Below are 27,682 nucleotides of genomic sequence, written 5' to 3' on the forward strand. Positions count from 1 at the left end.
TGATCTTAGATATCATGGAGAGATGATCAGATGACAAGATCTTGGATCTCATCATGTCTACATCCTGTAGAAGAGATGAGAAGATGTGATCTTAGATCTCGCCATCCTGTGGGAGAGATGATGAGATGACAAGATCTTAGATCCAAGATCTTGTCATCTCATCTTTTTCTCTAAGAGATGTAGACATGACAAGATGATTATCTGAACATCTGGGTGGCACTTTTAAGCTTCCATAGTGAACATTATTTTATCTTGTTTGACCAATTTTTACTTTTTACTAACCCCAACTGCATGTATAAGCAGACATAAGTGAAATTGTGAAAATATTGAATTCAAAACCATGTACATGAATTTTTGCCATGTATTGAGGTTTTTGTTTGTAAATAGCCTAAATGTGGATAAAATTGAGGCAAGTGATGGTGAACTCTGATTGTAAATACAAATGTATATTTCTTTACCTGTATGAAACTCTACTTTTTAACATTGGAGTAAGAAGCCATTTGCTCAGAGGAAGGAAATTTTTTCTTAAAATTAAAATTTTCTCATTTTCTTTTTATTTGTTCAGTATAGCTATCGTTTTTATGAACATGTATTTTTGTTAATGCCTAATATGTGAAGAAAAGTTGGGCATTTGTTATAATTTGTTCTTGTCATTGCTTCTGTGTTTTAATCCCTGCCTTCTTCTGTTCCTTCTTCATTCTTGTTTCTTATTTATCATTATTGAATACAATTTTAAACATGTGTCGTACACAGATTTTGCCATTTTCCAGTGTGAATTTCATTCATGTATGTGATGTAATCTGCATATTCTATGATATAACATTGTTATGGTAAGATACAGCAATCAATTTGAGAAAGAATTTTAATACACTCCTTGCATGTGGAGCATTTTGGCCCAGTTGATTAGTCTTCTGACTTTGAAACAGAGGGTCGTGGGTTCGAATCCCAGCCATGGCGTAATTTCCTTCAGCAAGAAACTCATCCACATTGAGCTGCACTCAACCCAGGTGAGGTGAATGGTTACCCGGTAGGAAGAAATTTCTTGAATGCTTGAGTTCCTATGCAGCTCAGCTAAAGCCGGGGTAATAATAATAGCAGGGCCCGCTGGGAGGACAGATTTCGGAACTGAAGTGGCTACCCTGGGTAAATATACCTATATTATTATTATGTAATGTAATAACAGCATGTCATATTCATTGGTTATCACCATTAGAACACACCTGTATAATTTTGAGTATTTTATAGATTGCCAGATTTATTTTTGGAAATTAATGCATAGTGATAAGAAAGATATGCAGAACACTATATTTTCAAGTCGGAGAAATGATTACCGGTATGTTGCAAGTGATTTGGGTGTGCTTCATAAGTGACTTAAATGTTGCATTTTAAAATAATTGTCTTAATTTCCAACCACTTGACAGTGATGTGATTATTGTCTAGGATGCATGGTATCTGAATAGTGTGACATTGAAACTTCAATTAATCGCTTTTCACAATGTTAAGTACACAACAAGACGTATGATACGTTTCAGACAAGAAAAACCTGCCTGGAACATCAGCCAGAACAGGTCATCAAACCCAGACATTTCCTCTCATAAGTATGAAGGCAATGATGCCACAAAAACTTTTTTTTTGTATTTCAGTGGTTTGGATACCATGTATCAATGACAAACATTCACAGCCAAACTTTGGTAGGAATCGGATCATGAGATGTGGCCGCATGAACGTCTACATGTAATTAGCCCCATTGAAGTCACTGTAGGTTGGCCTCATTCCAATCCAAGTATCAACCAAGGCAATTGACACTTGATTTCAGTTGGGATACATGTACGTAGGCATTCATTTTACCTTTGCCTGGCCACCATGAACAATAGGCCTACATATCGAATTTGGTTTGTGGTCATTTTTCACTTGCTAGGATCTGAGAATGGCATACTCAAAACCTTGGGATGTTTGGGTAAGCATGAAACCCATCATGAACACAGCCCCATTTATTTACAAAAATGTTGGGTCCATTATTTCATAAATTCAGGAGTTTGTTGTCATAAAATGTTCGGGTTACGTTTTCATGTATTTGCCTGATGAATTACAGAAGGGGTAATGGACTTAAAAGCCTAACCAACCCTTTCCCATAGCAATTGCACTTGGTTTCCTTGTTGTCCTTAACTGAATTGAGAAAATGGTCCTTTGACAGGTAATCATGGGGGATGAATTGTTTTGCCATTGGAAAGACCCATACCTGTTCTGCTTTAATGGTGGATATTTTTCAGGTTCTCAAAATGATTGTACTATTCAGCAAAGGATAAACTTTAGTGCAGATTTTTTCTTCTCCTATAGATTGATACACTACATACCAGATTTTGACTTGTACATTTCCTCATTTAAAATATATTCCACTTTCTTTGATATTGTGACTCTAAATTAACACTCCAGTCATCATAATTCAATCCTCATATTAGCCTGTAATACTTGATTCTCATAGCTTTTTCCTTTTAAGTAGGTAGGACAGGTGGAATATTTTAGCCATTCATACCCAGAAACATTCTGAGTATCATTCTAAGTAATTTTGGAAAATATAGAGAATATATTTCTGCATGTGCAGCTTTGATTTATGTTGATATTTGTCATATATAATACAATGAACTACTGGTTACATACACTTTTGGTACGTGAGATATACATCCATTTCTGTTTGTACTGCCGTTTGTGATGCTAAGGAATAAAATGTCTCTAAATCAAGAATTTATCACTTTTGTATTGTTACTATTTTGTGGTGTAATTTGTGTGTGACAGATTAAGCAAAATTTTAAAGGTAAACTCAACTAGTTGTAAGAAAGTCTTGAAAATTAAAGGGAATTGCAATCATATCGTGACCTAGTTTAAAGACAAAAATCCACCCAAACAAAAATGATTGACTACAAATAGAAAGATCTATTAAGCATTTCATTAAAAAGTGGATGGAGAAAAAGTTAATGGCATTTCAAAGTTTATTATAGCTTCACAAAGCATTTATGCAAATTGGGGAATCGATTCCCCACACACTATTTCTTTTGAAGCTTAATACATAAAATATTTAAATTTTGCTCCAATTAATGAACAACATGGTGTGCTTCCAACTTGCAATTGTGGAACTCCCATTTGTGTAACCTATTATGATTCAATCAAGAGGATCTTTATTTTCAAATGTAAATAATGAAATGTTTCATATTTCATATAATAAAATAATTACATAAGTAGTGTGCCATCATTGGTCCTCTCATTTGCATTAAAACCCAAGACGGCATATCATTTTTTTTTTAAATTAAACAAAACCTGAAAATGTCATAAATTTCTTAATTTATATCCAATATTAATGGCATTTCCAGTGTTGTGCTGGTCTAATTATTCTCTTATAAAAACACTTTGTTTTGGGGATGGAAATGACATTTAGGCTAAGAGAAAATGCCTAGAACTGTTTCACCAGAATATTGCAAATTTTAAAATTCAATAACTTTGTTATCCAATTTTGATCAAATTTTCAGCATTTTGCTCTTTGAATTTACTCTTTTTATTGAGATATAAATATTTTCAGCCTGGAGCATCCCTTTACAACTAAGTGGGTAATGTTTCATAACTTTGAGAAGGTCATCAATGGGACCTTGTTCCCCTCAGTCATTTGGTACTTAATTACCTATTATACATGCAAACACTCGGTCAGTTGTTAGATTCCTTTTTAAAAATTAATTTTGATTCAATCTGTGATGATTACCAGAACTTGAAGCCTGGTTTCACTTGAACATGACTAAGTCTCACTAAATCTTTCTAGACGTTTCTGACCAAGAAAAATAAACATTTACTTGAAATAGAGTTCCTCTTTTCATGAAACACCACAAGGGTCTTGTGCTGTTTATGGTGACACCATCATCAGTAGAACACCATAATAAAACTGTTCAAGTGGGTGTTTCATAAAGCTGTTCATGAGTTAAGAGTGACTTTAAGAACGACTGGTGAAACTTTCCTACACACAAAATAATCACCAATGAACATATAATGGTGAACATCATTTACCACAAGAAAGGATCACCAGTCATTCTTAAAGCCGCTCTTAACTTATATGAAACGAACTCCAGGGGTCAATCAAAATCAAGATTTTAATAGTCATTACCAATGATATCATTGTTAGGTAAATTTCATCTTACAGTCCCAGAATTGTAATGTATAATAAAATACCAAGAATCACATCATGTACATATATGCCTGCAAGAGGTCTAATTATTCTCAGGCTGTAGCTCAGACATTTGTAAACACGTTTTGAAACATAAAATAGTTCAGTCTGTCACAAGACATGAACAGCCTTACAGATGTGCCAATGATGCTTATAAGTAGGCCTACTTATGAGTGATATGGCTAATAACCTTGTTCGTTCCAAAAAGAGGCATATTTATGACATAAACAATATACTGTAGAGATGTGCATGTACAATAGACTAGTATAGTTTTGAATAAACTTATGGCAATTTTGATTTGTTCCAAAACAAACTTTCCTCTTGTATATTCATCGACACAGCATCCAAGCAAAATTGAGCATTATTGACAAGTTTAGGAATGGTAAAATAGTAAAGTTGAATATTCATAATCAGGCAACAAATAGTTGATATTCCACATTTTACATTCTCTGGATAAAACACAAGCCTTCAATTTCATATTTCTATGATAATTTTTTTGTTTTTTTAATGGAAAAAAATCTCTTTGAAGAGAGCAAGACATGGTTCATAAAACTGTTTTAGGATAGACACAACAATGTGAGAATTGAATCAGAAATGATGCTTCACAGGATTACTCCTAGAAGATGATGCCATAAGCAGCTCTTACTTTAGGAATATATAAATGGCTGTATGATATAACATTGGAATATTTTGACTCCAATGAATCAACAACATTAACTGGGTAAACAATACATCACCTCTCACAGTATTCTGACTTTTAAAAATATGTTTCAGATATATAACTCACTAAAAAGAAAATATAAAAACCCAGATATTATTCCCATTTCCAACCAAATCAAACTCACAAGAGTCAAAGGGCAGTTTCATACCGGCAATAGAAAAGTGCCATCCACAACCAACTTCCTAATCCATTACAAATGCTTTACATATTAACCTGAGCTAAAGAAAAATGATATGTGAGTGTTCGATGACAATTATCCATTGAGGGATGTATTTTTTTAAGTTACAAATGGGGATAATCAAATATGTGTAATTCACTTTGACAATGTACATAAGTAAGACTTGGAGACAACTATGGAATGCTGAATGGAATGATGGTGCATTCCATTGCTACATTATTGAGAATGATTTTCTTAACATCAACCAAGAAATCTCAAAACTCAAAATGAATTTGATAAGAGGACAGGGAACTATCAGCCTGATTTCAATTGTGATATTCTATCGAGCAGTTCTTGTAGTTTGGACTCTAATCCCTCAACAGGTTGACTTAGCTCGGCCCATGACGGTGGTGGAATCGTTTCATCATAATGCTCTTTCTGAAAATAAAACAAGAAAAGTCATACATAAAGAGGAATTTCCTAGAACAGGGATTACATCCCCCTGATGATCTTTGTCAGAAGCTTATTCAAACTCCCCTTTACTAGCCAGTGGAAGAGCCTACTTGGTTGAGTAACTCCTTAATTTGTTTATGAATAGACCAAACCTGACTGCTAGAGTAGGCAACCCCTCACTGTGTTTGATAGCTATTGTGTGTGTGCACTGCATAGGGCAATGCAAGCAAATGCTCAGCAGACTGCAGATAAGCAAGCATAGGGTGCAGCAGCACCTTTCAGCAGCTCCTTGGCTGGGAAAGCCAGCACTTTGGTGCCACGCCTTTGATATTTGGAGTGGCATGTAAGCCAGCAGTGGTTGGTTCACTGGTTGGAATTCAAGGTCCAGACTACGGCCGTTTTTCTCCATGGTTTATCCACGTCTTTTGACGTTCCGTGTCTCCATGTATCGCCAAAGTTCTCCTCGTTTAGCTACGTCCTACGTCTAGTGACGTTCACGGCCTCTTCGACGTCTTACGACGTTCTACGATTGCTACGTTATCCACGGGAAAGTCCCGAGATCTAGGTTATCCGGTTTCTTCTAGTTTGGCAAGTTCATCGCATTCGTGAGTTCATCTTCATATCGTCTTCCGTTCGGCACTGCTCATCCATTTGCGTCTGACACCGGGTGATGAGTGAAGACTTGAGAAACTGAACTTTCCCCATAATATAAAGTCGGTATATGTATAGTATATACATTGTTTTCATAAACACACACAGAGTTTATGCTCTTTCCTTTGAATAGGAATAGCAGGTCACAATACTTAGTTTATTTACATTATACTAATTTGAATTGAGACAGATTGTTCCAAAACTTATTGATACTGGTTTATTGAACTTTATGTTTTGACAGCTTGTGAGCCTCGATAATGGCAATATTGATATATATAATAAACTCATTTTGATTGAAAGGTACAATTTTATCTTATAGTTTAATTCTTGGGTGGTCAAACAACCTGTTTAGACTAATAAGTCAAGTTCACATCAAACCCAATGTGACAATTTGGGGGCTTGTCCGAGAAGTTTAGGCCATAACATACCCTGTTGGTTGAATTAATTGGTATAGGATTTGATTGTTAGATTTGTATAATGTACTGATGAAGATAATCTAGGATTTTCTGTTTGTTTTATTGGTCAACAAACATAAGATTTAATTGGTCGATGACATGACCCCTCGCAAAATTTGTGATATGTACTTATGAAAAATTTTCTGTTCAATTTTCAGAATTTAGCCGAAATCCTTCAAGTTCTTTGTGTCAGTGGGCCAAGGACCATCCAGTGCACCAACACTCCTGCTAGCGACGAGCATGCGCAGCAAGGTCAAGTGCGAGTAAAGGTTTATTTTGGATTGTCGGTGAGTTGCAAAATTGAATATGTATGAAAATTGTGCCACACAAGTTATCAAACACCCCTATAAGAAATAGTTGATATAGTATATAGTTACTCAATAGTTTTTTGACTTAGGTAGTGGTAGTTTAAACCTTTAAACATGAGTACTAAGTGGTTTGAGATTGGCAAGGAATTAGGTCTGTCAGGGCCTGAGCTTCTTTCATTTGTAGGAGAAAGGGAACAATTAGAGCAAGAGGAACGTAGGGCTAATAGAGAAGTTAGGAAAGAGGAAGAAAAAATTCTGGAGATGAAACTTGAATTGGCTCGTGTTCAAAGCCAGAGTAGGTCTGATAGTATGATTGATAATGGTAATGGAAACGGTCGCAGTTTGGTACCAACCCCGAAACTCCCTCATTTTGTTGAAGGAAAAGATAATATGGACGCATATCTCAAAAGGTTTGAGAAGTATGCGAAAGTTCAGTCATGGCCAAGAAGTAGTTGGGCCATTAGTTTAAGTGCACTCTTGCAGGGTAAGGCACTCGATGTGTATTCAAGACTTCCAGCAGATAAAGCTGAAGATTATGATGCCCTCAAGGAAGCATTGTTGTTAAGGTTTGAACTTACTTGTGACGATTTTCGTCAAAAGTTCAGGTATTCCAATCCACAGTCTGGGGAGACCCCCACTCAATTTGTTGTTAGGTTAGAACATTATTTGAGTCGTTGGATTGATCTGTCAGGTACGCAACGTACATTCGATGGTGTAGTAGAAATGTTGCTCAAGCAACAACTGGTTGAGAGAGGTGGAACCTCTCTAGGTCTTTTTCTGAAGGAAAGGAAACCTAAGAATATTTCAGAGATGACTAGTCTAGCAGACACATATGTAGAGGCCCATAGTGGTCACTTTGGAATTACCAGGAAAAATAAGAACGATAACAAGGGAAAGCCACAAGGTAGTAGGTACCCTCAGTCAGACAGTGAAGCTAAAACAAGTTCGGGGAACTTAAGAAATTCACTTCCTGAACGGAAAAGAATTGGTCCGTGTTTCATCTGTAACAAGATGGGGCATTTAGCAGCTAAATGTAACACTAAATTACAAGGTGCAAGTCTAATTTGTAGTACTGATCATTCAAAAAGTAGTAGCCAAAATCAGAAAAGAGAATCAACTCAGTATGAAACAAATAGTAAAGTGTCAGTTGATAGTAGGTCAGATTCTTGTGCAACTTGTTCGCTTGTTAGTCCAGATATGGAAGGAAGTGAGACACTTGGACTTTTGTTAATGTCTTTAGTTAGTGAGAAAGATAAGTCAGAGATAGTTAATAGAGATACCTTACAAAAATCACCGATGATGTGTGCTGCATGTCAGCGTCGTTGGCGTGGTAAGTTGACTGTGGTTGAAGGTAGGATTGGATCACACAAGGTTGATGTTCTTTATGATTCAGGATGTTCCGGTGTTGCGGTTAAGAAAAGTCTTGTGAGGTCAGATCAATTTATTGGTAAATATAGACAATGTGTTTTGATAGATCAGACTCTGCGTAGGTTTCCTACTGCTAATGTTCATATTAGCTCACCTTTGTTTGTAGGTACAATAGAAGCACTGTGTATAGAGACACCAGTTTTTGATGTTATAATAGGGGACATTGAAGGTGTCCGTTCCGTGAGTAATCCCCATCCAGATTGGAAAATGGTAATTCAGGGTGACGATATTACTCAAGGTCATGTAAGGAATGTAGATTCCAATGGTAACTCTAATTCTGAGGATGAGATAGTTGAAGTTCATGATGATGATATTACTCAAGGTCATGTTAGGAATGTAGATTCCAATGGTAACTCTAATTCTGAGGATGAGATAGGTGAAGTTAATTGTGATGATGGTACTAATGTAGGCCTAGCTGTGCAGACAAGGTCTCAGAGTCGAGAAGCTCGACGCCCCCAGCGGCCCTTGAAAGTTCCATCTCAAATCCCAGATGTTTCTCCTGAAGAAATTAGAAGAGAAACTGCAAAGGATCCTAGTTTGAAGAGAGCGAGAGAAGTCGCTCAAGTTAGTTTGTCAGATGATGATAGGAAGAACACTTATTTCGTAGTAGATGATGGACTGTTGTACAGAATGTTTCAACCTAAGAATGAGAGAGGTAATTCTGTGAAACAATTGGTAGTCCCTCAGGTCTTTAGGAAAGTTATGTTGTCACTTGCTCATGAAGGAATAATGAGTGGGCATCAAGGCATAGGCAAAACCACTGAGAAGATTTTAACTTGTTTCTTCTGGCCCGGCATTCATGCCGATGTTACTCGTTTCTGTCGCTCTTGTGACATTTGTCAGCGGACAGTACCAAAGGGAAGAGTTCCCAAAGTGCCACTTGGCAAAATGCCCGTAATAGATATTCCATTTTTCAGAGTGGCTATTGATATAGTAGGCCCTATCCATCCAATGACTACAAAGAAGAACAGGTATATCCTGAGCATTGTTGATTATGCGTCTCGCTATCCAGAGGCAGTCGCATTGCCAAATATCGAAACAACCACTGTAGCTGAGGCTATGGTTGAAGTGTTTTGTAGGGTAGGAGTTCCTCAGGAAATCCTTACCGATCGTGGTAGTCAGTTCACGTCTGACATGATGAAGGAGGTGAGTAGGTTGTTGTCAATAAAACAATTGACCACAACACCCTACCACCCCTCTTGTAATGGTTTGGTTGAGCGTTTCAACCAGACCCTAAAGCAAATCTTGAAAAGAGTTTGTGCGGATCGACCCAATGATTGGGACAGGTACATAGGACCAGTGTTGTTTGCATATAGATCAGCCCCTCAGGCATCCCTTAGGTATTCCCCTTTCGAATTGATCTATGGTAGGCAGGTTAGAGGTCCCCTAGAAATACTCAAGGACTTATGGAGTGATGAAACTCATGATCCCGAGTTGAAGACTACTTATCAATATGTAGTCGATCTTAAAGAGAGATTGAAGAGTACTCTAGAAGCTGCTCATGATGAGCTTCGTAAGGCAACGTCTAGAAGTGAAAGGCACTACAATGTTAGGAGTAGGCAGCGTAAATTTGACCCTGGAGATAAGGTACTTATCCTCCTCCCCACTGATCATAATAAGTTGCTCCTCCAGTGGAAAGGTCCATTTAAGGTTGTACACAAACTTGGCGATAATGATTATCGTCTTGATGTTAATGGAAACCACAAGACATTCCATGCAAACCTTTTGAGGAGATATATTGATAGGTTTGACAAAACAAAGGCAAATTCAGATAGTAGTAGTAGTAATAATCCAGATCCCAATGTTACTGTTGCTGGGTTGTTGGATGTGATTGCCCAGGCCACGATCGTCGACCATGAAGAGAAAGACGAAGAGGACAATCCATCTCCAACATCAAACCCAATTACTATACAAGTTCAAAGATTGGAAGCGAAAGAGACTGTTGAAGATGTAAAGTTAGGACCTGACTTAGAAACTAGTCAGCAGCGTCAGTTGAAGAGGATGCTTGGTAGTTATAGAGATGTAATGACTGATTTACCTGGTGAGACTCGGTTAGGTGAACACTCGATTCGGCTAACGTCTGACGACCCCGTCCGACAGAAGCCATATCCAGTTCCTCATGCCCTCCGTGGCGTAATTGATAATGAAGTTGAGAAGATGATTGAGATGGATGTAATAGAAAAGTCTAATTCTCCATATTCATCCCCAAATGTTATTGTCAAGAAGTCAGATGGGAGTAATCGCTTTTGCATAGACTTTAGGCGGTTGAACCGCGTGACTGTTTTTGATGCTGAGCCCCTTCCAAATACACAAGAAATATTTTCTAGTTTGTCAGGGTCCCGCTTCTTTTCGAAGCTAGACGACATCTTGATCCACACCCCTACATGGGAAGAGCATCTTGTTATTCTACAAGAATTGCTGAGAAGACTGCGAGCAGCAGGACTGACTGCTCGGCCCAGTAAATGTCAACTGGGTTGTCAACAAGTAGAGTTTAATGTAATTTAATATTTTACTAGCTAAAGTGAGCTAGTGTTTTTTTTTTAATTATCTTGATCTAAAGTTTTGTGTTAAAAAAAAAAAAGATTGTCTAATACCATGAAAAGATATTAAGTAGGTAAAGAGAGATTTTATTTGTCTTGTTAGGAATAGAAATATCCGCATAATAAATCAAGCGTAATTAACTTACTCGATAATTTCTCTTTATAAAAAAAAATGAAAACAAATTTGTTACCAATACCATTGGCATAAATTCAGTAGGTATTGAAGTGTAATGTTCAGTTATAGTAAGCAAGTATGCATAATATACATAATATATACACATACATGTCTAATAAATACAAGTTTCTTGAACACTGTGACAAGTATTAACTATAATTACTAAGACATCTGTATACATGTTTTAAATAGGAATAGATATATATATATACACACATATGCATTGTTGATGATTTTCTTTGAAGAAGAAAAAAAAAAAAAACCTCGATCCCAGAAAAGGAGTCGTGTTTAATTTGATTACTGACGATATTGAAACAAAGACAGGAAGTTAATGTTATAGTTGAAATAAGCTCTTATATTTTGGTTTTTGCAAAATGTGATACATTTTTTTTCAAATAGGGGGTAATTGTCAGAAGCTTATTCAAACTCCCCTTTACTAGCCAGTGGAAGAGCCTACTTGGTTGAGTAACTCCTTAATTTGTTTATGAATAGACCAAACCTGACTGCTAGAGTAGGCAACCCCTCACTGTGTTTGATAGCTATTGTGTGTGTGCACTGCATAGGGCAATGCAAGCAAATGCTCAGCAGACTGCAGATAAGCAAGCATAGGGTGCAGCAGCACCTTTCAGCAGCTCCTTGGCTGGGAAAGCCAGCACTTTGGTGCCACGCCTTTGATATTTGGAGTGGCATGTAAGCCAGCAGTGGTTGGTTCACTGGTTGGAATTCAAGGTCCAGACTACGGCCGTTTTTCTCCATGGTTTATCCACGTCTTTTGACGTTCCGTGTCTCCATGTATCGCCAAAGTTCTCCTCGTTTAGCTACGTCCTACGTCTAGTGACGTTCACGGCCTCTTCGACGTCTTACGACGTTCTACGATTGCTACGTTATCCACGGGAAAGTCCCGAGATCTAGGTTATCCGGTTTCTTCTAGTTTGGCAAGTTCATCGCATTCGCGAGTTCATCTTCATATCGTCTTCCGTTCGGCACTGCTCATCCATTTGCGTCTGACACCGGGTGATGAGTGAAGACTTGAGAAACTGAACTTTCCCCATAATATAAAGTCGGTATATGTATAGTATATACATTGTTTTCATAAACACACACAGAGTTTATGCTCTTTCCTTTGAATAGGAATAGCAGGTCACAATACTTAGTTTATTTACATTATACTAATTTAAATTGAGACAGATTGTTCCAAAACTTATTGATACTGGTTTATTGAACTTTATGTTTTGACAGCTTGTGAGCCTCGATAATGGCAATATTGATATATATAATAAACTCATTTTGATTGAAAGGTACAATTTTATCTTATAGTTTAATTCTTGGGTGGTCAAACAACCTGTTTAGACTAATAAGTCAAGTTCACATCAAACACAATGTGACAATCTTCCTGAAATGATTTTCCTCTGATTTCCTGTTCAAATCAAAGGTAGTAAGTCACTTAAACTACCATGGCTTGAACATTTCAGGGAGTGAAGAATAGAGAGTAAATGGGGTATGGCATCCAAGACAGTTATGAATATAATTGCCAATAATTGTAGGCAAACCTGTATATCAGGACTACCGGAAGATATGCACTGATCGTTATTGGTAGGTGGTCTTCATGGGGCGGTTCCTTTTGGCATATGCTTCAATAAGACACTATGTCCATGGGAAACAGAAAACATGGCCTACAGACAGGTGCTCAATGAGGTGGATTTTAGTGTATGATTCTTTGTTTTCATTCATTCATACATATACATCTTTGAGATGAAAATACATTGAATTGAATAAAATGAATGGGCCTGATATACATGTGTACCCAGCAGGATTGACTGCATATACTAAGCATTAAGGTATTTAGTGTGCTACTGAATTTAACTAGATAAAAGACTCTCAATAAATACTCGAAATACTTTTCCAATTATCAGCTATTTGAAAAATTGAAAGTAATAGTTCATCTCATCCCATCACCAATCATTGATAACAAGTTTTACGAGACAGGGCTCTGATCATACTTAGAATCATAAATTTGAAGAAAAATGAGTGTATTACGAACCTTGATCTTTGAGATGGTTGATTTGATCATAAGCTTAGCTGATGATAGTAACTGGACAGCCTGTGGATTACTTGTCTTTTGCTTGCTACAGTGCTCATAAGCTGAACAAAATAAGTAAAGAAAAAATATCATAAATTGAATAGAATCATCGGGTTAAGACCATACACCAATGCAGGGGGGGGGGAATCATTGCTGGTTTGAAAAAATATATGTACATAATGAATAAAAAGAAACATCATAAAAGGAAAGAATTTTTTTTTTTTCATGCACAACTGACTGGCAAAAAAAATGAAAAAGCTGAATATACATGTGATATAAACACTTCAATACACTGACTAAATTTGATATGATCAGGCATCATTCATTCAAAGGGGAGATATCATCAATTATAAAAAGCTGAATAAATTCTCAACGTACATGTATAAATGGAAAATAATTATTTGTTTGGGTAAGGATAGTGCTCACAGACAGGGAAAACTCCTTTGGGTGATTAAACTGAACAGAATGTCAATATAAAATCATAATTTATTTTTTCTTCATCAGGATCAGGTATAAAAGGAACGTTCTTCATGAATTAAACAGTGAAAATATTAAATATGATCAGAGGCTGGTTGTGGGAACAGATGCATTTAAACATGACAATGTCAATCGCAAGTCCGAAACGTGCACTCCGAATGGTTGAAATTATTCTTCACACAAGCATATTTTTAATTGTTGAGTCATAACATTCCTCTGATTCTGTTCTTACCTTCTGCAAGTTCTCGTGTTTGACCTATGACCTCTTTGACCTTGTCAACCTCTTTGTGCCACTGTTCATCCTGTGTGATTAGTCGATGAGCCCTCTGTAAGCACTGCAGAGCCTGAAAGTTTCATCAACAAAGTTTGAAAATGTTTATTTTCCATCACAATTCCTACAATTGTAGGAAGTCATATTGCTTGATACAAAGATTTTTTTTTCCAACTGATTCTGTCAACTGATTCCAAGTTTGCTCATTCTTTTGACAATTGACAGGGATTGCCATGGCATTACATGCACTTGTGACTGGCTTCAATGCTCCTTTCATTTGCCTTGGATATTGACTGTGTCCTTTTTTAATTTTCCATTAAAAAAGCTGCAATATGAAAATGTGTCCTTTAGAAAGTAGCCTTGCCCTAAAAATATTCAAATATAAGGCCTGACTTGAGATTCACAATGAAATCACAATGGTATAGATGAAAATATAAAATATTTCTTTTTACTTGAAGATATTAACAGATTTGGTTCTTTGAGAAAAATGTATTCCAACAACAAAATGCAGTAATGTCAATAGTCTTCTCTTCAGGTTAGTGCTTACAAATTCTCCTCACACTTATCATTGGATTTTATAAGACTAGCATACACACTATGTATACTCAAGCTTCATTTGCTAGGAAGCATTCCAGCCATTCACTATAGGACATGCTCATAATGTTGGGCAAACTACAATGCAACTGTCAATACCTGAATGATAATGTCTTATAAATATAATACTGCATTATCCAGGATACAAGTGTAGAGATATAAGATCAGTGAAAAATATCCCAAAATCCCAAAAGAAATTATGTTTCTTTACTTGAAAGAAAATCTACAGAAAACAATTATTGAAAAGTTCTCTCAAAATGTAGCTTAATTCTTTTGTTTATAGATACGTTATGATTTAGGGCTTCTTGTAAATATAACCTTGTCCTAATTACTCACTTTGTCATTCTCTACAAGGTTATCTGTCTGGCAACCCCCTAGTAATTTCCCATATAGACTCCACACTATAGGATTAGCCGTCACCTGTGATGTGATCCTACCAAATAGCTCTAAGATCTTGGGTTTCAGTAAGCCAGCTAGAGAATCATGGGAAAATACACAATAAATTCATTTACTTCTGACATTCAAAATATAAGCAATGAAAAACAAGTAATTCTGGGCTACATCCCATTCCAATGTCTAGGCACATAAGGATAATATTAAAGTTCAAATAACATACTGTAATTAACATAAATGAAATAATCTGAAAAATAATAGTTATCTTAATATATTTGCAGCATTTTACAATGTTGTATCTGCATGGTTTTACAAACATACACCATACATTTAGAATTACTTTGTACACAAAGACATTTATCGTGTTTGGACCCCCTGTCTGTCTGTCTTTTTGTTTTCATAGTTTACCTGAATAAAATCTGAAATTATAATATAGCTTTATGTATCCAAGGACTGATGCCAAGATTCCAGAAAAATAAAACCACAATATGAATCATCAATTAAGCAGCACACAATTGTCTCTGTCTCACAAAGGATCTGAAAATGTAAAATCCCTACCCGGTTCACCATGGCGATCCTTCATGTCTTCAAGCACTGCTCTCACCATGACCCCAAGAACCGCTTCATCAACATACTTCTCCTTTAGGTCAAGGAGACGTCCAAAAGCTCTGATGCTCTCTGCAAACTCACCAATATCAATGCTCACCTAATGGAGGGGGTGAAGAGAATATGGGGGGGGGGTGCAATGACAAAAATAAGGTGTGATGAAAACAAGGGATGAAGTGATAGGAAAAGTTACAGTTCAGAGTTTAACACTGATACAAAATACATTGCTTTTGTCAATACCCCCTCTCTTTCTTCTTCTCTCCCCCTCTTTCACTCTTTAATTTTGTTTAACATTCTCTCCTTCTCTTTCATCTTCTTTTCTTCCATTTTCTGAGGAGTGAAGCCATTACATTCCTTGACCAAGTCCAAGACTGTCGGGTTTAAGCTCCCATGGGGAATTGTCATAATGAGATGCTGTTTATCATCCAAAGTGAAATGGACTTTTATGCTATATAATTGCTATGTATATTCTTTTCCATTCATCTTATGGTATGAAAAAGTCATAATCTCACGATCACTGATCTGTAATGGCCGAAATAAGGCAAAGGAATGTCTTTGATGTGATTTGATGGTACGGCATATTTGGCTTGGTCCTAACTATGCAGGTACTGTATGCTACAAGTATTTCCATTGCTTTTACATTTGTTATAAAAAAACAAAACAATATCAAACCAATAAGTTTTACAGTCTAACAAGAGGAAACAAAATTTAGGAGCCATCATCATCCTCATCTAAGTACCTATTCTTATTCTTTTATCATTTATAAACTTATATACGGCATGTTTCTGAGAATGGACATGTTACATGAGAAAGCACAAGCTGATCTGATATAAAGTCCCATATACTTACTCCGAGAAAGTTGTCCCATATTTTCCAGTTTTCATAGTTGCATTTGAGAGCTTCTTGTAAGGTTCTGAAGGCTTTGGGTCTGTTTTAAAAAAAACATACAAAGTGGTGTTGAACAAAAGTGAGAACACAGAAGCAACAGAGAAAGGGAAAGTTAAAGAAAGTGAGAGAAAAGGGCAAAGTAAAAAAAAAAGGAGAGACAGAGATGTAAATAGAGAAGGTAATATTTGGGAGTAATATATACAGAGCCAGCCACAAAAGGACAGAAAACCAATCAAACAGATACATCCATATATAAACCCCATCTTTAGAATGAAAATATAGTAATTAGTACATAGAGCACCTAAGTATGAAACTTCTCTGCAAATCACACTATCAAGTTCATTTGCACAACTTTTGATTGATTCATAGTTATGTTGAACTTATGTCCAACAAAACTGTTCTTAGGATACTTCTTACCAGATACAGAAATAACTGGGAAGAGCTTCAATGATTGATTTATGAAAGAAGGACAGGGAATAAAATAAAACCCCTGAATTACAATTAACAATTCACACATACCTATTATGGGATTGGGATTCTATGACAGTATAAGCTCTACTTTTTCAGCTATTACAAAACACCTTTTTGATTGGAATACATTGCAAAATTTATGAATAAACAGCACCTTAATAAGTACAGAACAACAAGTGGAACGCCTCTGGCAGTCTCGCCTGCATTACGCGATTTAATATAGCAGCAGTGCTAACTTTGAAAACTACTATAAAATAATCATTCACAAAAACACCATTCATATAATGACATAATACCACGTTCATTGACCATAAATGACATTTGAACGGTGACTTAAGACTTGTCTACTACACCCATGTCCACATTTCATTCACTCTATCAATAAACTTTCAAAGTTATGATGGCAATTCAACAATTACCCCAACATGGCCTAAGTTTATTGACCTTAACTGACCTTTGACCTTGGTTTTGTGACCTGAAACTCGTACAGGATGTTCAGTGATACTTGATTACTCTTATGTCCAAGTTTTATGAACCAGATCCATAAACTTTCAGAGTTAGGATGGAAATTTAACAAATACCCCCAACATGGCCAAAGTTCATTGACCTTAAATGACCATTGACCATGGTCATGTGACCTGAAACTCGCACAGGATATTCAGTGGTACTTAATTAAACTAATGTCCAAGTTTCATGAACTAGATCCATAAATTTTCAAAGTTATGATGGTAATTCAAAAAATACCCCCAACTTGGCCAAAGTTCATTGACCCTAAATGACCTTTGACCTTGGTCATGTGACCTGAAACTCAGGCAGGATGTTCACTCATACTTGATTAACCTTATGACCAAGTTTCATGAACTAGATCCATAAATTTTCAAAGTTATGATAGTAATTCAACAAATACCCCCAACTTGACCAAAGTTCATTGACCCTAAATGACCTTTGACCTTGGTCACGTGACCTGAAACTCGAGCACGATGTTCACTAATACTTGATTAACCTTATGCCCAAGTTTCATGAACTAGGTCCATATACTTTCTAAGTTATGATGTCATTTCAAAAACTTAACCTTCGGTTAAGATTTTGAAAATAATTCTCCCAACATGGTCTAAGTTCATTGACCCTAAATGACCTTTGACCTTGATCATGTGACCTGAAACTCGGGCATGATGTTCAGTAATACTTGATTAACCTTATATCCAAGTTTCATGAACTAGGTCCATATACTTTTTAAGTTATGATGTCATTTCAAAAACTTAACCTTAGGTTAAGATTTGATGTTGACGCCGCCGCCGCCGTCGGAAAAGCGGCGCCTATAGTCTCGCTCTGCTATGCAGGCGAGACAAAAACTAAGAGATTTGTGAGATTTTTTAAAGATATTATGTGTAAACAGCGACTGGAAAGTACAGCCCATTGATATCATATAATTTTATTCGCACAGTAAAGGTAAATTCAAGATTTCATACATTTATTCTGCAATATGTAATTTAAAATTGTGAAAGCTGTGTTATTCCTTGGCCACTTTTCATAAAACTTTACCAAACTTCTTTCAATATTTTTCAAAGGTATAGAAGCATTTGGATTACAATGTCTATCAGAAATAAAGCTTAAAGATGAAGAAACCAACATGGATGAATAATTACTTGTCATTGAGCCTGATGAAGGCTGTTGCGAGATTATTCCAACACTGATAATCCTATAGAAATACAAAAACATACGTCACAAGGAAAGAGTGAGAATGAAAAATAACAAGTAATAAACAGATTAGATGTGTTTCCTTGAAAAAAAAAAATAAATACACACACACGCACATTCATCCTGTCACAATGGAATCTTATTTCAGGCCACATTACATAATACAAAATAAACATCTAATGTGCTATACATTCAAAACAAGAGCTGAAGGTTGAAAGGTAAACATTTTTCATAGCTTGATCATATAATTTACTATTCAAGAAATTGTTGAAAGTGCTAACATTGCGCTAACACAGACCCCGGTTACAATTGGTAATGCAACAGCAATGCCTTATGTCACAGCAACGTGTTATTTACATGTACATCATTTGACATCACAATCTGAAAGATGTGACTGGGTCTACTGTTAGTACTCTGTTTAAATAGCGCTACAAACGTTTCTGTGCAGCCGGTACGGAAAAGACTTGAAAATTAGAACATAAACTTCCACAGCAGTGCCACACATGCATCAAATGAGAATAACTAGCTATCACTCCTCTCTAATCACTTCCTGGTTAAAACTTGACCTAGGGCTATATGCATTTTTATTGATAATAATAAGTCAGTTTCTTTCACAACCTTAATGGTTTTTGATATACTAAACAAGACCTGTGCCCCGTCTTACAAAGAGTTACGATAGATCCAATCAATTGTAACTCTATGGAAATCCATCAGTGTCATAATTTTTTCTACAGGAAATTTGCACAATGTCCTTTGTAAACAAAGAGAAGCACAGTGAATTTTCAAGAAAACAATGAATACATGAATAAACATCATAGTTAGAAAATATTTTGAAGAAACATGCATAATAGATGTTGACGTTGCTGGCTGTCCATAGTTGTGATTGATCGGATCAATCGTAACTCTTTGTAAGATAGGGCCCAGGTTGCAGATCATCATGGAATTCATAGTATGTTTATTACTGTCACTAACGTTAATTATTTGATTACTCACATCTGTTTCAAGCTGTACACATCGACGGTAAGCTTTAATGGCTATCTCATACTTCTCACTCTGGAATGCACAATAGCCAAGACTGAACCACGTACTATACTGCATAATAATAACAATAAAATATATGAAACACAAGTTCAAAATATAATGCAACTATTGATCAGTTTGATTTTGATATTGTATTGAAAAATTAAGGACTATATATCAATTGATGTTATTCAGTCAAGGTAAATTTAAGTATGAACTGTGGATGACAGCATTATAACAACCCTGTTGTATACTCAAGTGATTTAAAAATGTTGAATATTACCATCAAGTGAGGCATTGGGTGTTAAATGTCGGTCTTGAGTAAATCAGGTAAATGAAATGACCCCCGCCCCATTTCTGGGAAATGAAAAAATTCTAACCACATTATAATAATCTTGAGATATACTTAAGACATACGCTGCATATATCTAAGCACTGAGAGATCATTACTACCCCACTCATTGGTCAACTAAGGTATTGTGGCTGATTTTTACTTTGCCTCGCATCCAACACCAAATTCAACACCATACTTGAAATTAACCAAAGTCCTTATCAGTTCCGGGTATGCATTGAGCAGTGAAGAATGAACAATAAAGCAAATAATATCACAGCATGAAAATAGAAAAAGAGATAGACTTGCATGACAAAAGATAAATTTACGCAGTCCACACATACCTGAAGATAGTTCCTTTCTAATGACAGCTCTAAACACTCTATTGCCTTGGGGAATTCCTCTTCATGAAGATAGAGTGCACCTAGTGAACTCATCGCTCTTGCTGACTTTTGACCAGACACCTCCCATGCCTTCTCGTAATACTTCTTCTCAAGCGTCACATCCCCTAAGAGGCACCACATGAGGGCGGTCTCCTTCTTAGCCAGCTCATGCTCGATTATGTGGATGGCCTGTACCAATATATTCAAAAGTTAAAGATTCAATGACATATTACGAGTAAATCTGTAAAAGTAAGAAATAAGATCTGTGCATCTGTATAGTTTGCGATGCAACTTTGAAGTAACAAGATACCCAAAATCACTCTTGACTGACTAATCGTGACATTGTAGCCTGTATCATATTTTACAATATCAAAGAGTGAACTAAATCAATTTTAGAAATGGCATTTAATACACAATGTTTCTTAAAACCCTCTACTCCTAATGCTTTGGTAAAGTATCAGCAATGTAAATTATAAGTATCATCTAACATTCAAATATTACATAAGAATATTTGTCAGCAGTTACGATTCAAATTTGGCATCTAGCACCCCTCTATCTCTCTCTTATGTTTTTAGTTTAATTAAAAATAGCCCTTTTAGCACTTGTTTTACATTTCTAATACTTAGGTGTTAGAAAGCTACATACAAAGAATATATCCTGAAATTTTAAATCTATTCCAAGCTTGAGAAGGGGCATAATATAAACAAGGAAAAAATACACATATATTTTATTTTGAATGGGAAACCAATTGAAATTAATTTCAATGTAAAATCTAAAAATTAATGCAATAACACACATTTTAGAAATATATTCTTCACATCATGACCATTTTATGCCATACACATTCATAAACTAGTAATGAATTGGAATAGTGACATGCACTTTTGGGGAATACAAAAAAAAAAGGCTAGAAAAACTGAAAGACAGAGAGAGAGAGAGATGGAGATTTGGAAGGAGAGTGAGGGAGAGGGGAAGTCGGAAAAAGAAATGGTAAAAGTGCAAGAAGCATACCTTTTCAGGCTGCTTCATGATCTTGTAGCATTTCACCACATCTTCAAACAGCTCTAGTCTGATGTAGACCTCCAAGGCATCACTCACACAGCCTATGCTTACAAGCAATCCTGCTAGCTCCCCCTTAATATCAAACAAATACATATCAACAATATTAGACGTCTATGAATTGATAGATGGCAGGAGGAACAATCTTTTCATTCTAATGTCCTAATTCATAAAGGCTTGTTATTATAACAAATGCACAATTTCCATACCAAGTTTACCATCAGCCAATCTGTTATTGCAAATTTGTTATTATAACAAGTTTTCTGAAATAAGGTCCTTATCAGAGATGACAAGGAAAGTTCTTTGATCATGAAATACTTGTGAAATATACTTGAGAAGAATATTTATTCATTTATTTCCACATATATATGAAAATCAACAGCAAATTTGTACAAGGCAAATAAAAACAATTAAATGCATGAAATAGATTACATGGATGGATAGATGGACACATCACAGCCAAATATGGATAAATGTGCATACAGATGGATAGAGACAGAATGAAGCAAGATTAATAAAACAATGCTGGATAAAAACAAAAACAATTTAATTACTGAATTCTATGATGTTTTTATCCGCTAGTTTGGTAGCCGAAATAATGACACAACAGTTATGATTACATGGTATTGGTAGCGTATATTAATGCGTGTATCAGCTCCATGCATATCACAATACATTGTACACATGTACTAGTATCTGCTCATTCTGACTCATAGCAACCACAGTATGGAATGCCATTGGTGCTGCTATTCAGATACTACAAATTCATTTCTACACAATTAATCATAGGTTATATATATAAATGGTCAATACTATACACAATTCTGTTATACCTCTAATGCCCACTTAGGAGGTAGGTTGACAGCATAGAAGAGTTTTAATCTCTCTCTTACAGGACAAGTTGTACTCAGAATTTGATCCACCAGAACCTGAACAAAGGATCAATACAAATTACCATTACTCTATATGCTACAAATATTGCCTAAATAAGACAGGAAGGTTAAGATAGTATGCTTCCATGTTTTTTATTTCCTTTGTAAGTGGATACAAATATCAAGTCTATGCAATATAATCTCATAAGTACTTTACAATCAATGCACACTTATGGCAAGATATTCTGCCCACTTCTTTCATATGAAGTAATTTCACCCTGTCCTGTTGATTTTGTGATTCACCCTCTCCCTCAAATAAAAGCTTTCATGGGCATCCATTTCTTTCAGTTAAAGCTAATCAATTATAATCATGACATTAATCTGTGTAATGATTTATCATTCAAGATATATATGTTCGCATATAAAGTCATGATTTTATAGATTTTTAAGGAAATAAATAAATTAGTATATTATTACGAGTTTTTCCCTTGGTGCCTCTATGAAAACATATAGATGGCACATTTGTATGTATATGTCATCATAACAAAAATATATGTTATGGAGCAAAACTTTCGAAAATTATCATTTGTGTTGGTGAACCACTTTAAAAATTTATCACTTTCATATTGTGTTCAAAATTTCACGAATTTGTTTTTCTGATTTTTTTCTCCTTTCTTTTTAAACAATTTAAAAACTTTTGGTTTACACTTTTCTCATATGTCTTTTCTAAAGTCATTGTTATTTTACGAAGATTTTAATAAAACTGCCCCACAGTACCTGCATTTGCATCATAGCACGTTCCACAGTCCTTCCTTTGTCCTTCTCAAGCAAACATCTGAGTCTCAACGACAGGGTTTGTATTATCCACATCTGCGGTTGTCTCAGCAAACCCTTTCAAATCAGATTAAAACAAACTGTCAATAAATGTTCAGATTATTTTAAAAGAATGCAAGCATGCTTGATTGCTTTATGTTTATAAAATGGAAAATATTGCTGTCATCTATGTTGGAGTATAAATATGATAAATTTGATATGTCTAGGGCAATGTCATAAAAAATATATCAAATGCAATCTTTACTATTATCGTTAATATCGTATACATGCATTATTGTAGCTGTTGTTGGTCACAAATTGATTTTATATAGCTTTTTGATAGGAAATCAATATGTTTTCATTCAGGATTGATATACTACTTATTAATGTTATTCAACAGATCAAAAGTAAGATGGACAAGGAATATCATTAGGAGACTTCAATAATACAAGAAATATCACTGGTGGGGATTACTGCTTCTGTACTACCATGATGGCCTTACACAAGCAATATAGCAGCATTTTTACCATGACAACGCAGTATCCAGTTCAATCCAGTATCGGTATTCAAAACATTGAACAAGTGGATCGCCTCTGCAGTCTCACCTGCATTATGCAATTCAATATAACAGCAGTGCTCACTTTGAAAACAACTATTGAATTATCATTCACAAAAGAAAACATTCATATGACAATAAAATATTATCTTAATTGACCCAAAATGACCTTTGACCTGAATCATGTGACCTAAGACTTGTGCAAAATAATCAGTGATACTTAATTACTCTTATGTCCATGTTTCATGAACTAGATCCATAAAATTTCAAAGTTATGATGGCAATTTTCCAATAAATGCCCCCTACATGGCCACAGTTTGTTGACCTTAAATGACCTTGGTCATGTGACCTGATACTCAGGCAGGATTTTCAGTGATATATCATTACCCTTACGTCCAATTTTCATGAACTTAGTCCATGTGCTTTCTATTAACTTATAATGACATTTCATAAACCCTTTGTTAAGATTTCAATGTTGACGCTGCTGCCTCCGCTCTGCCGTAGGAAAATCGGCGCCTATAGTCTTGCTCTGCTATGCAGGTGAGACAAAAAACTATGTGTTACACTTCTTCATTCCAACAATGATGTGTGTGCAAAGCCTCATGGGAAGTAGTTTGTGTATTGATGAACCGACCAACTGCCCTACTGTATTCTTGTAGACCATCTTCAACGAGTATCGTCAGATTCAATTACTACTTACCACTGCATATGACATCAACTCTTCAGACACAAGTAGATCCTTTGGTCTTGATCGCTTGTGTTCCATACTGTAATCCATTTGAACATTAAAGAAAATAAAAATGCATCTAATTGATGGAACAATTGTACCCCTGATGTGGATTGCAACAATTATTCCTTTAAGAAAGATTATTACTTAGTTATGGTTGCAAATCTTATCAAATCTGGATATGCAATATTGAGATGACCCATACTTCGTCTACATGTATATTAAAATGGGTACAAAAGCACAAGTAAAATGTTTGAAACATTGCTGCTGAAACATTACAAGAATTCATCTATAATTAGATGACTGGCCAATTTACATCATCATCCTTATTTTTACATGTACAAAATCGATTAAACATCACAAACAAAATCAAACCTCCAATTAAAAAAAAAGGATTTTTTTATATAAAAAATAACTTATATTATTCATCATCATATAACTTCATAACATCATCTTACGGGGTGTTGCAAGAAAATATTTGCAATCAATTGCAAATATTCTGTTGCAACTACACAACTGATTTTACGTTAGCTGTAGCAAATCAGATTAAACTTTTCGTTTCAAGGAGCAGATTAGCAATCAATCACTAATTTGCAATTAACTGCAAGACATATAATTGATTTAGGGACCAAAAATAGACTTGCAATTGAGCGCAAGTTTCTTGCAACACCCCATTAGTAATATTGAAATGAAAATATCCAATAGACCAGAATGCATTTGATAAAAGCGCCCTCTCAGTAAGCCATCAGGAAACCAATGCAGGTAATATAGAAATTACAAGGGCAGCACAGCAGGTGATATGGGGACTCAAGGCAAATGAATAGTTGTCTTTGGCTAGCGCAAGGGCTATTTTCTAACGAATAGTGGAGAGAAAATTAATTTATCACAGTATTCATTTCAAAAGTGAATCATCTTATCTTACCACACCCCAAGGACGATTGCTTGTTCTAGACTCGTTAGAGGAGGGAGACTTCCTTCAGTCTCTTCTTTGAACTTAATGGCATTCAATACGGTATCATCATCAAGATTCAAATCCTGGAGTAAAAAAAAATGATTTCACACAAATAATCAGTAAAAGCATTTAATGTGAATAAATCATAGAGCAGTAGAGGTACAGATATGTCTTCAGTTCAATTCCCCGATCAACACTTTCATTTATCCATTATAATGAGATAAAAATTGAAATTAAGAAGATGCTAGAAATTTCATACATAGTGAAAGTGCCTTTTTTTCTCCAAATTTGAAATACATCATAAATGTATCAATATGCATCTGTAAAACACCCTTCAACATCAACAGGTAACTCAACCTGTATCATAACCACTATAAGTGTTACCACATATTACAGTACGGTAATCATCATCATCATCATCATCATCAACATCTTCATCATCATCATCATCATCACAATAATAATAATAATAATAACAGGCATTTATAAAGCGCTATCTATCTAGAAATAATCTATGACAGGCTCAAGCCATAATTCCCAATTACTAATTTAGTTTTTCTCTCATTGGCCAATATGTAGCTCTGAAAAAGCTTTTATTTGAACATTTCATCATTGGCCATTTGCCACTAATTACATACCTTCGGCAACCATTCTGTGGAAGAAGGTAATGATTGTAACGCTGATTCTCTATCTCTTTCATCATCTCTTGTCACTTTAAGAATAAGCTGAGGTTTATCATCAACCTGGAATCGAGTTCTCTTCCCGAGGGCACCTACAATCATAGCACAAAAGGTTATATACTCCATTATTAAAAAATAAATAACTAAATAAAATAAATCCTTATAATGATATCTTTTCTAGAGCTGATTCAAATTTATTTCCTTCTTGCTCTTTAGTAAATAATATGACATATTTTGTGTTATGAAAAAAAATTATGAAGAATATATTTAAAAGATTCACTTTAAAAACCATAACATTATATTTATGCAAGGACACTTTCACAGAAAAAGGGAAAAATATTTGATTTTTCAAACCTATCCTTAAATCGGGTTTATATATATATATATATATATATATATATATATATACATATACTTTTTTGGGGGGAGGGGGGGGGGGCAAATATGAAATATTCACAATGTATTTCTTTCTCTTCTTCTACTGTCTGGTATCACCATTCAATACAATGTTTTATTGATAAACTCATGAACAAAGTTAAAAACAGACTAGAAATTTGACGTGTCCAAAGGACACAGATGCCCCCGCTTAATGCGATCAGAAATTCATTCAATATGATTAAACTTAATATCGTGCAGAAACCAATATAATTTAGACCTTTGAACCAATTTGCATATTTAATGACCTTTGACCTGCGGACTTCGAATTTGAACTTAGCCTGTATTTTGGTGTCATCTACCTACACACCTAATTTTTTTTTAATCTGTTGAATATTTAATAAGTTATCATGCGGAAACCTACTCGCATATTTAATGAGCTGTGACCTTTGACCTCCAGACACCGAATTCAAACTTACCCTGTATTTTGGTGTCATCTACCTACACACCAAATTTTTTTTAATCTGTTGAATATTTCATAAGTAATCATGCGGAAAACAACACGCATATTTAATGAGCTGTGACCTTTGACCTGTCGACTCCAAATTCGAACTTAGCCTGTATTTTGGGTGTCATCTACCTACACACCAAAATTTTTTTTAATCCATCAAATATTTTTCAAGTTATTGCGCGGAAACCAACTCGCATGTTTAATGAGCTGTGACCTTTGAACCGCGGACTCTGAATTCAAACTTAGCCTGTATTTTGGTGTCATCTCCATTAAATATTTTTCGAGTTATTGCGCGGAAACCAAGTTGGGGGACGGACGGTTGGACAGGGGCAACGCTTAATGCCCCCTCCGGACTTTGTCTGCGGGGGCATAAAAATGTGAGCACTGGACAAGACAATAGTATGCATTAATTGTACATATAAAATGACATATAATAAATAAATCATACAAGTTTTATACCTAATTGACACTAAAATTCATTAACATTAATTTTTTAAACATTCGTTTCTATATTTACAATCAATTTTAAATTTGTAACTCACCTGTCAGTCCCACTTCTATTCCAGCCAGCTTTTTGGCATTTGCTATGCATTCAGTTCCCTTCTTGTATTCATAGTAATAGGTAAAGATATAACTACATTCCAGATGAAACATCAGAGGAATAGAGAAGTCTGGTTCAGGAGACATCAGTACCTCATCTTCTTGGACTATTTTACATTAACAAAAATAGAAATAAATCACTACATTGAAACAATATTGCAAATATATAATGCATATTTCACTGAACAAGTGTACATTAAATTCCATTCATTTTTTAACAGGAATAATTTGAA

At 35.3% G+C, this 27,682-nt stretch overlaps 1 protein-coding gene across 2 annotated transcripts in view; it reads right to left on the minus strand.

The window, feature by feature from the left end:
* Nucleotides 1-2,932: 2,932 nt before the first annotated feature.
* Nucleotides 2,933-27,682, minus strand: part of LOC129264700 (tetratricopeptide repeat protein 27-like) — a 41,654-nt gene continuing 16,904 nt past the window's right edge. The window contains exons 6-22 of one of the 2 annotated variants that reach the window (XR_010294131.1): nt 27,392-27,556; nt 25,922-26,055; nt 25,254-25,366; nt 24,305-24,371; nt 23,013-23,126; nt 22,197-22,292; nt 21,316-21,438; nt 20,266-20,493; nt 19,564-19,662; nt 18,519-18,571; nt 16,363-16,441; nt 15,466-15,613; nt 14,851-14,987; nt 13,882-13,993; nt 13,134-13,234; nt 4,101-5,520; nt 2,970-3,971 (exon numbers count right to left, since the gene is read on the minus strand). Coding sequence is in view for 1 of the 2 variants with exons in the window: in XM_054902620.2 (XP_054758595.2) it covers nt 5,398-5,520; nt 13,134-13,234; nt 13,882-13,993; nt 14,851-14,987; nt 15,466-15,613; nt 16,363-16,441; nt 18,519-18,571; nt 19,564-19,662; nt 20,266-20,493; nt 21,316-21,438; nt 22,197-22,292; nt 23,013-23,126; nt 24,305-24,371; nt 25,254-25,366; nt 25,922-26,055; nt 27,392-27,556 (1,892 nt within the window). In the remaining variant the exon portion in view is untranslated. Of the gene's footprint in view, nt 5,521-13,133; nt 13,235-13,881; nt 13,994-14,850; nt 14,988-15,465; nt 15,614-16,362; nt 16,442-18,518; nt 18,572-19,563; nt 19,663-20,265; nt 20,494-21,315; nt 21,439-22,196; nt 22,293-23,012; nt 23,127-24,304; nt 24,372-25,253; nt 25,367-25,921; nt 26,056-27,391; nt 27,557-27,682 lie in introns of both variants that reach the window. The other variant, XM_054902620.2, reaches the window with a different exon arrangement.

The sequence above is a fragment of the Lytechinus pictus genome, chromosome 7 (genome assembly GCF_037042905.1).
Source record: "Lytechinus pictus isolate F3 Inbred chromosome 7, Lp3.0, whole genome shotgun sequence".
Taxonomy (NCBI): Eukaryota; Metazoa; Echinodermata; class Echinoidea; order Temnopleuroida; family Toxopneustidae; genus Lytechinus; species Lytechinus pictus.